This window comes from Ranitomeya imitator, chromosome 1 (genome assembly GCF_032444005.1).
Source record: "Ranitomeya imitator isolate aRanImi1 chromosome 1, aRanImi1.pri, whole genome shotgun sequence".
Taxonomy (NCBI): Eukaryota; Metazoa; Chordata; class Amphibia; order Anura; family Dendrobatidae; genus Ranitomeya; species Ranitomeya imitator.
In genome coordinates this window covers 843,755,331-843,768,299 of record NC_091282.1, presented here as the reverse complement: position 1 = coordinate 843,768,299, position 12,969 = coordinate 843,755,331, and the positions used below count along the sequence as shown (strand labels likewise).

At 42.4% G+C, this 12,969-nt stretch overlaps 1 protein-coding gene across 1 annotated transcript in view; it reads right to left on the bottom strand.

Annotated features, from left to right (window-relative positions):
- Window positions 1–4,399: 4,399 nt before the first annotated feature.
- Window positions 4,400–12,969, bottom strand: part of PIK3R2 (phosphoinositide-3-kinase regulatory subunit 2) — a 107,476-nt gene continuing 98,906 nt past the window's right edge. Inside the window, exons 15-16 of the mRNA XM_069740985.1 lie at window positions 7,939–8,109; window positions 4,400–7,837 (exon numbers count right to left, since the gene is read on the bottom strand). Coding sequence (XP_069597086.1) covers window positions 7,648–7,837; window positions 7,939–8,109 — 361 coding nt within the window. The 3' untranslated portion in view covers window positions 4,400–7,647. The remainder of the gene's footprint in view (window positions 7,838–7,938; window positions 8,110–12,969) is intronic.

Sequence of the window (12,969 nt, the reverse complement as noted above, 5' to 3'; positions counted from 1 at the left end):
GAGATCTCCATCTGCACATGCGCCACCTCCCCATTTTCCCGGAAGGAATCCACCTCACAGGAAAGCATGGATGGAACTGCAGAGCTCCCCATGCAGCATGGAACAGAAAGCATCGGCAGCACTGGACAGAACATGGCGTCAAGCATCGGGGACACAACACAACAGCATCACCCGGTAAAAGAACGCGGCAGCAAGCATCAGGGATACAGCACGGCAGCAGCACCCAGTAAAAGAGCGCGGCAGCAAGTATCGGGGACACAGCATGGTGGCAGCACGGGACAGAATGCGATGGCAAGCTTCGGGGACACAGCATGGAGGCAGCATGGGACAGAGCGTGACGGCATCACCCACCTCCTCCAGCAGCAACCCTGAGACCCCGCTTCACCACAGCCACCATCCTCGGTAAGCAATAAGATGCATGGATTATAAGAAGCACCACCATTTTAATAAAGTTTTTTTCTCCTCAAAATTTGGGGTGTCTTTATAAAGCGAAAAATACGGTATTTTATATAGTCGTATGTCATCCATGTATCGATTTTATAGTCGTATGTCATCCATGTATCTATTTTATATAGTTGTATGTCATCCATGTATCTATTTTATAGTCGTATGTCATCCATGTATCTATTTTATATAGTTGTATGTCATCCATGTATCTATTTTATAGTCGTATGTCATCCATGTATCTATTTTATATAGTTGTATGTCATCCATGTATCTATTTTATATAGTTGTATGTCATCCATGTATATTTTATATAGTTGTATGTCATCCATGTATCTATTTTATAGTCGTATGTCATCCATGTATCTATTTTATATAGTTGTATGTCATCCATGTATCTATTTTGTATATCCATATGACATCCATGTATCTATTTTATATATCCGCATGTCATCCATGTATCTATTTTATATAGTTGTATGTCATCCATGTATCTACTTTGTATATCCATATGACATCCATGTATCTATTTTGTACATCCATATGACATCCATGTATCTATTTTATATATCCGCATGTCATCTGTGTATCTATTTTATATCCACAAAAAGATTTTACTACATTCCTGCTGGATTCATCGATTTTTCTATTTTATATATCCGCATGTCATCCGTGTATCTATTGTATATAGTCGTATGTCATCCATGTATCTATTTTATATAAAAAAAATTAGAATTGAGAGTCTCAGTGGAGGATACCTTTTAATGGCTAACTGTAAAGATGGTAACAAATGGAAAGCTTTCGAGACTACTCAGGTCTCTTCATCAGGCATAGACTAAAAAATTCTGGATAATCACATTTATGCACAACACATCACAGAAAAAAAAAAAAAACTAAGAAAAAAACATGGATAAGACAGGTGACATGAAGCAGAATCAGACCCCAATCAGAGGACAATAAAATACGTACGCTACTCACCTGGTAGCAGTGTTTTTTCAGGAGCCATGACAGCACAACGAGAGAGGGGATCCGCCCTTCAGGGACAGGAAACCTCAGACATAAAAGGGCGGCACCTCACTCCCCCGCCAGTTGGTTTACAGAGTATGAAAGGACCTTCTAGGTTAGCAGCACATAAACAATATTAATATATGGTACAATTCACCCAGTGAATAACTTAGGAATTTTTCTAAAGGAAGTGTTGAACCCATAAACAAAGAGGGTAGGGAATATAAGGGTGCTGTCATGGCTCCTGAAAAAACACTGCTACCAGGTGAGTAGCGTACGTATTTATTCAGTCGCCATGACAGGACAACGAGAGACTTTCAGAGAAGTGAAAAAGTGACTAGGGAGGGATAATAGCTTCCAGCACCCTTCTCCCAAACGTGAGGTCGGAGGAGCCACCTAGATCTAATCTATAGTGTCTAAGAAAGGTGGATGGAGAAGACCATGTGGCCGCCTTACAGATGTCCTCAATCGATACTTCTGCTCTCTCAGCCCAGGATGTGGCTATCGCACGAGTGGAGTGTGCCTTTATACCTTCTGGAATTTCCACGCCACCTGCGGTATAAGCAAGAGATATCGCCTCCCTAATCCATCTGGCTAGGGTATTTTTTGATACTCTAAGTCCCTTCCTAACCCCCTGGTAGGATAAAAATAAAGTGTGGTCTTTTTTCCAGGTGTCGGTTACCGAAATGTATTTGAGAAGGCACCTACGTACGTCCAAACAATGAAATCTCTGCTCCTTATTGTTAGAGGGATTAGGACAAAATGAAGGTAGGATCACCTCCTGGGATCTATGAAATTTTGAGGCAACCTTTGGAAGATAAAGAGGGTCAGGCCTCATCACCACTCTATCTTCCAAAAATTGCATATATGGACGTTGCCTGGATAATGCCTGAAGATCACTAACCCTTCTTGCCGATGTAAGGGCAACTAAGAGGGCTGTTTTGACCGACAGGATCTTGATTGGAACAGAGTCAATAGGCTCGAACGGAGCTTGTGTTAGAGCCAAGAGCACAAGATTTAGATCCCATGGCACTATCTTTTGTTTAACAACCGGCCTGGATCTGGTGACCGCTTTGAAAAACCTTGTTATCCAGTGATTACTGGCTATGTTGGAATTATATAGTGCCCCTAGAGCTGAAACCTGAACTCTAAGGGTGCTGGTGGCTAAGCCTAACTCTAGGCCCTTCTGTAAAAATTCTAGGATTTGAGCAATATCAGGTTTTTGATTGATTTGTGCTCCTGAACTTGATAGGAACTTCCTCCATACCCTAACATAAATGCTAGTCGTGGAGGCTTTCCTACTTTTAAGTAGAGTATTTACAAGATTTTGGGAGAATCCCTTTCCTTTCAGAAGTGACCTCTCAAGTTCCACGCTGTCAGGTGCAAGTTGGTTACTCGTGTATGCAAGACTGGACCCTGGGAAAGGAGGTCCGGTATTTCTGGGAGGATCCATGGCTGGGAGATGGACATGCTTCTCAACCATAGGAACCATGACCTTCTGGGCCAGAACGGGGCTATTAAAATCACTCGGGCTCCGTCTTCCCGAATTTTCCTCAGAACTATAGGAATGAGATTCAGAGGAGGGAAAGCGTAGGCGAGACTGAAATTCCAGGGGATCAGAAGAGCGTCGACTGCGTACGGGTTGTCCCTTGGGTCTAGGGAACAGAATTGATGGAGTTTCTTGTTTCCTCGACTGGCAAACAGATCTATCTCTGGACATCCCCACAACCGTACGATCTGATTGAAGACAGCCGGTTTTAGAGACCAGTCCCCTTGTTTGAGCTCGTTGCGGCTTCCCTAAGAGTAGACGTAAGGTCAGGGGTCTCGTCCTCAATTAACTGTTGAATGCAGATGCTGCACAATTTCTTTTTATGTCCATCCGGAAGTGGTTCCGTACAGATGGCACACTCCCTATGTTTGGATTTGGACACAGATTTCCTCCCCTAATAAAGAGAGAGGGAATACAAGGAGGGACAGCTATCAGAAACGTACTTTCACGAAGCTCACTTACCCATCCCTGCAGCGAATGGTACCGTGATCGGGGGGTCCTTCTTAGCCGGAGATTCCTTACGGCCTGAGGACTTAGTTGACTTTTGAGCCTCTTTGGCTCTACCAGCGCGACTACTGCCACTAGAACGCCGCTGGGAGCTGCTCAAAGGTTGTTCAGGTGACTGCTGCTGCTCACCGCCCAGCTGCGGTGTTCCTTCCAGAGACTCCATTCCAAAATGGTGGACAGGAACAATGTTGAGGCCTCAGTGCAGCGCTTAAATCTATCCCCCTGGGTACCACCCCCGGATGGGGGGGGTCAGCAGGGACATTCCTCGGTGCACCGCTAATTGGTACTGCCCCCGCTAGCGCCCGTAGAGCGCCAGACACCCTGAGGCCAAAATCCCCCCCTCCGACGCCGGGCGCCGCCATTAGCCGGAATAAGACGCCACCGCGCATGCGCGGCCGCGTCATCGCCCCGCGCCACACCCCGCGTCATCAGGACACGCCCCTTCCGGACGCGGACGCGGCGCTGAGAGCAGACGCGCCGAACAAGGACGGCAGCGCTCACCAGCCACTGCAGACCCCAGCACCAGCGGCGGACCGACCCCAGAGGCTCCAGCAGATGCGCACCGTGGGCCTCATGTACCAGGTGAACAGCGGCACCCTAGAAGTCAAGCCCTCCGCTTAGGGCTGCTTCCTCCTGCTGTCACCTACACAGACAGTCCCCCTGCCGTGTGGTGCTTCCATCCCCCTGATCAGGCCGAGGTAGGGGACCCCCGCTACCTGCATCGGCCTGTCAGGAGTGGGATAGCTTCTATCTTCGACCCTCTTCTCTGGGCCTGTCCGAAGAGGTTCCACTGTCAGGGACAGGAAACCAACTGGCGGGGGAGTGAGGTGCCGCCCTTTTATGTCTGAGGTTTCCTGTCCCTGAAGGGCGGATCCCCTCTCTCGTTGTGCTGTCATGGCGACTGAATAAACAATCCTTATCTAAGAACAGGCCCAATATTTATGGACATAACCGTTTATCACTCATGGTAATTCTGCCTCATGTCACCTGTCTTATCCATGGTTTTTCCTTTTTTTTTTTTTCTGTGCTATGTTGGGCATAAATATGTGATTGTACACAATTTCTTTTAGTCTTTGCCTGATGAAGAGACGTATGTAGTCTGGAAAGCTCGCAATTTGTTACCATCTTTTCAGTTAGCCATTAAAAGGTATCAACCACCGAGGACTCTCAATTCCAAATATTTTTCTATCCACTGGCTAACAGTACCAAGATATTTATCTTTCATGCATCTATTTTATAAAGTCGTATGTCATCCATGCATCTATTTTATATATCCGCATGTCATCTGTGTATCTATTTTATATAGTCGTATGTTATCTGTATATCTATTTTATACATCCGCACGTCATCTGTGTATCTATTTTATATAGTCGTATGGCATCCGTGTATCTATTTTATATATCCTCATGTCATCCGTGTATCTATTTTGCCTATCCGTATGGCATTCGTGCATCTATTTTATATATCCTCATGTCATCCATGTATCTATTTTGTATATCCGTATGGCATCCGCTGACTTATAATGGGCGAGTGTGATTTAGAATATAAAGCAAACTAGTGTGTTGAGATTTTTTACATGCAGACCATCGGTCCATGTGTAAAAACAGTCACGTGAACTAAAACGTTGACTTGCATTGGTCTGTGTTTTGTCCATATGCTCCTTGCTTTGCACATGGACAGCAAATGGATATTTAATACGTTCGTCCACCTACAGCCTGTAGGTGACAATAATGGATATCCACACTCTTATGGAGACATCCAGTGCTGCCACTCATTGTACCGAGGAGCTGGTATCGGCTACATCCGGTCTCATCTACAAGAGAGGGTGAAAAGTTAAAAGTAAAGTAGGTCTAAGTAATATTGATCACTTATTGGAGTATTGCACCTTATGCCTGCGTCTACCTAGAGAATCAGCTGTAATCATTTATCACCTCTTGTTGAGGTTATATGGGTGTTGTAGTAGTATGCATCCAAACCTTAGAGTAAAGCATTCATTTCTGTCGTCTAGTTACATGGTCATTTGAACATAGGTTTAATTAAATGACCCAAAGCATGAGCTACTTAGTCCTCTACCATCTGGTCTAAACAACCTATGACTTAAGATTGCAGCTCCTCAGTAAAAACCTATGTAAGTACTGAAATTAAGTGCTATGGCTCTTTCTCCATCAGGATCATTAACAGTCCTGGTAGTCACTAATCAGAAAGTGATGGTCTATAGCGATGCGCCATCACTTTCCTTGATGGGAACAAGGTGGAGTCTGATGACTAACCCAGCTAGGACTTTACTGGAGAACAGCAGCAAATACACTTCATCGAAAACAATACTTTGCTACATAAGAAATTCAGGAATGTAGGAACTTAGAAATGTTCTCCACTACTTTTATATTTATTTTATAGATCATCAAAACCAGATCTCTGAAAGCGAGACTGATCAAGAGTTGCCGATGTAGGACAGCTACAGTTGACAGAGCTGTGCAGCTCCGCAAGTGATCACATCTATCCGCCACCAGCACTGGGAACTGCTGAAAGGTGGGAGCGCTCACCCCCCACTGTTCTAATATTGATGCCCCATCCTATGGATCGGCCATCAACATAAAAGTAGTGGCCAACCAATTTAACTATACTGAATACAAAGAGCTCACAGATTCATATTTCTATAGAATAAACAGGGAAAGAATATCAGCAATGTGAACCAAATCCTTATACAACTAATCTACACATACAGGAATCATTTGCACAGGCATATAACACTAACACATATATTCAGGCTCTTTGGCCATGCTGGTTTGTAAAGCCAGGAGACATGGGACACATGAATGTGCATACGCTGCCAGATTTTGGGGTGTTGTATGCAAATACAAGTGATTAAGTTTCTGTACACCTGTCTGGATGAGCATGCACTTTAAATGTGACTGTCATGAACTACTTAAAATCTTAGAGGTGACATACCATTCCCACCAAGAGATCCATAATGGAAACTGAATATTGGTACGATATGAATTCTGTTCTCGGACAGATAAATAATGAGTAGTGGTGAGCCAGCACCACAATTTGGTAAAAATATTGAATTTCAGCCCTAAAATCTTCAAAGAACAAGGTTATCTTCTTTATATATATATATATATATATATATATATATATAGCGGTCTTTATTTTCTACAGATCCAGAACCTTGCTGATCATGACACACAGCCCTTTCACAATGGTGGTGTGATATTGTAGAATATGCGGCTTAAGAGTCACATTCTGGTGAGACCTCTGAAATGATATCATAAGGAAGACATCTCACTGACCCCAGCAGAGGTATGATACATTATGAGCCAAGAGCTGAGCAGTGTTCAGAATCACCCCTCACATTTTCACTCTGCCCACTAGAAGTATATTAGAACATCCGCGAGAGCACCCCTCTGTACTTCGCCTACATTTATAGACTGTGCATACGTGTAACGCAAAGAATAATTCACACAGGCAGAAAAAGGTTGTTGCTTTTTTGGTGACTATAAAATAAATAGCTAATCGTTTCTAGTTTTGTGGAGCACACAGCAAAGTACTACAAATTGGACAAACTAGTTCTGTTCGCCTAGGAGTAGTTCACATGCCCAGAAAGGCAGCGCTTGTGACAAGATTCTGATAAGACTCCTCTACAAAGAGGCGCATTGCACGTGACTACTACAAAATAAGATTAAGTAGCTGAATTGAAGGTGTAAGGTCTTATGTAAAAGGTATCTTCTTGCCTAGGTTTAATTAAACCCCCCACAAAATATGATTAAACACCTCTAAGAGAAGATCAGCGGCAGAGATCTAAGTGCAAGTTTTAACATTAGACTTCCAATTACTACTGTATATGGTATATGCATTTACCAAAAGCAATCGATGACACGGTGCTACTGATAGGACTGCAATATATCAACACATCCAAGTTCACAATGGCAATGCTCAAAACAGCAATTTTTTCTAAGGAAAGATGTGATGTTCTGAAAGGAGACAACAGCCTTAAAAAAGTGACCTACAATGCCATTACCGTCCTAGAGATTATTCTACTAGGAGTTGATCAAAGTTAGAAGCTCCTATGGCCAAACCAACTCAAAACTTTACTCCAAGGACAAATTCCTATGTGGTATTAGATGCCATTGGTAAAAGATTCATCGTGATGGTGGTGCCAGAACAGGGTGCATCAAAGTGACATTCAGGGCATCATTGTGTTGCACTAGTGATGTGTGCTGGTAATGTAGCACTAGCTCTTTTAAAGAGGCATAAAGGTAATAGGGTTCAGCAAAGCCGAAGCCGGTGGCCGTCTTGTAGATAACGCAGTGCTTGGTGTCCCCATCAACCCTAAAAAGGAGAGATGTCAAGTGTTAATTCAAGTAGAGGAACATTGAACATATACCGTATGTATCATCTCAATACCTTCATTAGACAGAATTTCTACTTACACAACTGAGCACGCATAGCAACCTTTCTGCCTGCTTTCTCGAATCAAAAAAGTACCATCCGGTTTCCCAGTAAGCATTTCTTCAGCCTGCTCACGTTTCATCTTTCCCATGTACCAGGTTCTTTCTTCATGGTGAGGGAGATCTTCATCATCATCCATCATAGAGTATGGACTTAAAAGGAAGAAAGTAATGATGTATCATCTTGCTTATCACCAAGTTGTCAGCTCTTTTTGCAGTCCCACCATAAGGAAAACTACAGGGGCAGTGGATAGTTGTAGATATGTTACAGCCCTACATGACTTGATCAATAATTCCCATTCATGAGCAAGCAAAATAAAGATCAGGGAAGTACTCCTCTTCAAGGATCTGTTTAGGAGGAGTATTGCATAGGTCTTTATTACATGCAGACCAGGTATCCACTTATAATTAAACATTTTTTAATTAAAAATATCTCACTAACACGCTTTTAAGTGGTTAGACATCTTTTACATGCTTGTCAAATTTTCATCTAAGAACTGTGTCTACTTTTTATGATGCAATTCAATAATAGATGCATAGGTACAAACATGCTCAGTATATGTGAAAAAGACATACAAGTAGGTAATGATAAATAGTAGCTGTGGAATATTTCTAAGCCTAAGATAGAAGCAAAATAAACATATACCTGCTATAAGTAAAAAGCAATAGTGCTCATAAATAACACAGGGTACCTAGTAAAAACTGTTTTTGATCAAAAGTAGGAATTATTCCTAGAGGTAATTGGGTTTCCAGGAGTCCATCATGACAGTACCATCAATAATTAAGAGGTAGTCCTTCATATCCTTGATAGGGACAAGACCACACAAGAGGTTAAAAAGCCCCTTCCTCCTTCAGTGATTTTCCAAGTACCACACAAGGATGGATGGATGCAAATCTATTTAATTGCGCTTCCTTCTACATACGTTACCTTCACATAGCAGCTAGGAAAGTTAAGGGAGGGAATGTAATGGGTGCTGTCCTGATGGACTCCTGGAAACCCAATTAAGGCTAGGACTAATCCCTACTTTCCAGGATGTCACTCCTGACCGCACCATCAGGAGAATACCAGAGGATACATTTAGGGCGGGACTACTGTTTGGTGAACTTTCCTTCCAAAAGCAGTCTTTTGGCCTGATAAAACGTTCAATTTATAATGTCTGCAAAAGGTTTTAAGACTTGTCCATGTTGCCGCTCTGCAGATTTGGTCCACCGAGGCCCGTGCTCATTTTACCAATGATGTAGCTATTGCTCTAGTAGAATGGGCTCCGATGTGGTTTGATGTTCCCTTCTGCCATATAGGGCAGACTGATTACTGACCTAATCCATCTTGCTTTTGTCATCATCTTACTCTTATTCTTCCCTGCAAACTGAATTACAGATTGGAATCTATCCAATTTGTGGCCTCTTGGAGGCCTGTTCTTTTGACATCTGGAGAATGAAACGCGAGTTCTCGACTATCCTTATAGGTTTGGTAAAAAGAAGGCAAGATGATTTCTTTGGCTTGTATGGAATGTCGTTATCACTTTAGGTAAGAAGGCCGTATCTAGCGTTAAAATAATGAAGTCTTCCAAGATCCTGTGATATGCATCTTTGATGGAAAAACCCTGCATCACCCCTTATCCATCCTATCATAGTTATACCTACCAGAAAGGTCTTTAAGGTGACACTTTTTGCGTCTGAATCTTCTAAAGTTTCACACAGTGGTTTACATAGGCCATTCAATGCTAGATTCAGGTCCCATGGAGGGACAGAGTCCTTAACTGTGGGCCAAATCCTACCCGTGGCCTTAACAAATCTCTCAATCCAGGGATGGTTTGCTAACGGATAATCCAAGAAGGCACACAAAGCTGAAATTTGTACCTTCAATGTGCTGGGCCTTGGGCCTTTATCAAATCCTGACAGGAAAAAATCTAGTATTTACGGAATATTAACCCCTTAAGCCCCGAGGGTGGTTTGCACGTTAATGACCGGGCCAATTTTTACAATTCTGACCACTGTCCCTTTATGAGGTTATAACTCTGGAACGCTTCAACGGATCTTGGCGATTCTGACATTGTTTTCTCGTGACATATTGTACTTCATTTTAGTAGTAACATTTATTCGATATAACTTGCGTTTATTTGTGAAAAAAACGGAAATTTGGCGAAAATTTAGAAAGTTTCGCAATTTTCCAACTTTAAATTTTTATGCCCTTAAATCACAGAGATATCTCACGCAAAATACTTAATAAGTAACATTTCCCACATGTCTACTTTACATCAGCACAATTTTGGAACCAAAATTTTTTTTTGTTAGGGAGTTATAAGGGTTAAAAGTTGACCAGCAATTTCTCATTTTTACAACACCATTTTTTTTTAGGGACCACATCTCATTTGATGTCATTTTGAGGGGTCTATATGATAGAAAATACCCAAGTGTGAGACCATTCTAAAAACTGCACCCCTCAAGGTGCTCAAAACCACATTCAAGAAGTTTATTAACCCTTCAGGGGTTTCACAGGAATTTTTGGAATGTTTAAATAAGAATGAATATTTAACTTTTTTTCACACAAAATTTATTTCAGCTCCAATTTGTTTTATTTTACCAAGGGTAACAGGATAAAATGGATGCCAAACATTGTTGTACAATCTGTACTGAGTACGCTGATAGCCCATATGTGGGAGTAAACCACTGTTTGGGCGCATGGCAGAGCTCGGAAGGGAAGGAGCGCCATTTGACTTTTAAATGCAAAATTGACAGGAATTGAGATGGGACGCCATGTTGCGTTTGGAGAGCCACTGATGTGCCTAAACATTGAAACCCCCCACAAGTGACACCATTTTGGAAAGTAGACACCCTAAGGAACTTATCTAGATGTGTGGTGACCACTTTGACCCACCAATTGCTTCACAGAAGTTTATAATGCAGAGCCGTAAAAATAAAAAATCATATTTTTTCACAAAAATGATCTTTTCGCCCCCAATTTTTTATTTTCCCAAGAGTAAGAGAAGAAATTGGACCTCAAAAATTGTTGGCCAATTTGTCCTGAGTACGCTGATACCCCATATATGGGTGTAAACCATTGTTTGGGCGTATGGCAGAGCTCGGAAGGGAAGGAGCGCCATTTGACTTTTCAATGCAAAATTGACTGGAATTGAGATGGGACGCCATGTTGCGTTTGGAGAGCCCCTGATGTGCCTAAACATTGGAACCCCTCACAAGTGACACCATTTTGGAAAGTAGACCCCTTAAGGAACTTATCTAGATGTGTGGTGAGCACTTTGACCCAACAAGTGCTTCACAGAAGTTTATAATGCAGAGCCGTAAAAATAAAAAATCTTATTTTTTCACAAAAATGATCTTTTCGCCCCCAATTTTTTATTTTCCCAAGGGTAAGAGAAGAAATTAGACCACAAAAGTTGTTGTGCAATTTGTCCTGAGTGCGACGATACCCCATATGTGGGGGTAAACCACTTTTTGGGTGCATAGCAGAGCTCGGAAGGGAAGGAGCGCCATTTGACTTTTCAATGCAAAATTGACTGGAATTAAGTTAGGACGCCATGTTGGTTTGGAGAGCCCCTGATGTGCCTAAACATTAAAACCCCCCACAAGTGACACCATTTTGGAAACTAGACCCCATAAGGAACTTATCTAGATGTGTTTTGAGAGCTTTGAACCCCCAAATGTTTCACTACAGTTTATAACGCAGAGCCGTTAAAATAATTTTTTTTTTTTTTTCGCAAAAATTATTTTTTAGCCCCCAGTTTTGTATTTTCACAAGGGTAACATAATAAATTGGACCCCAAAAGTTGTTGTCCAATTTGTCCTGAGTACGCTGATACCCCATATGTGGGGGGGAACCACTGTTTGGGCGCATGGCAGAGCTCGGAAGGGAAGGAGCGCCATTTGGAATGCAGACTTAGATGGATTGGTCTGCAGGAGTCACGTTGCATTTGCAGAGCCCCTGATGTACCCAAACAGTACAAACCCCCCACAAGTGACCCCATATTAGAAACTAGACCTCCCAAGGAACTTATCTAGATGTGTTGTGAGAACTTTGAACCCCTAAGTGTTTCACTACAGTTTATAACGCAGAGCCGTGAAAATAAAAATTCTTTTTTTTTTTCACAAAAATGATTTTTTAGCCCCCAGCTTTGTATTTTTACAAGGGTAACAGAATAAATTGGACCCCAAAAGTTGTTGTTCAATTTGTCTTGAGTACGCTGATACCCCGTATGTGGGGGGGAACCACTGTTTGGGCGCATGGCAGAGCTCGGAAGGGAAGGAGCGCCATTTGGAATGCAGACTTAGATGGATTGGTCTGCAGGCGTCACGTTGCATTTGCAGAGCCCCTGATGTACCCAAACAGTAGAAACCACCCACAAGTGACCCCATATTGAAACTAGACCTCCCATGGAACTTATCTAGATGTGTTGTGAAAACTTTGAACCCCCAAGTGTTTCACTACAGTTTACAACGCAGAGCCGTGAAAATAAAAAATCCTTTTTTTTCCCACAAAAATGATTTTTAGCCCCCCAAATTTTTATTTTCCCAAGGATAACAAGAGAACTTGGACCCAAAAAGTTGTTGTCCAATTTGTCTCGAGTACGATGATACCCCATATGTTGGGGTAAACCCCTGTTTGGGCGCACGGGAGAGCTCGGAAGTGAAGGAGCACTGTTTTACTTTTTCAATGCAGAATTGGCTGGAATTGAGATCGGACGCCATGTCGCGTTTGGAGAGCCCCTGATGTGTCTAAACAGTGGAAACCCCCAATTATAACTGAAACCCTAATCCAAACGCACCCCTAACCCTAATCCCAACTGTAACCCTAACCACACACCTAACCCTGACACACCCCTAATTCTAATCCCAACCCTAATCCCAACCGTAAATGTAATACAAACCCTAACCCTAACCCTAGCCCTAACCCTAGCCCTAACCCTAACCCTAATGGGAAAATGGAAATAAATACATTTTTTTTAATTTTATTATTTTTCCCTAAGGCTAGGTTCACATTGCATTAGGGAAATC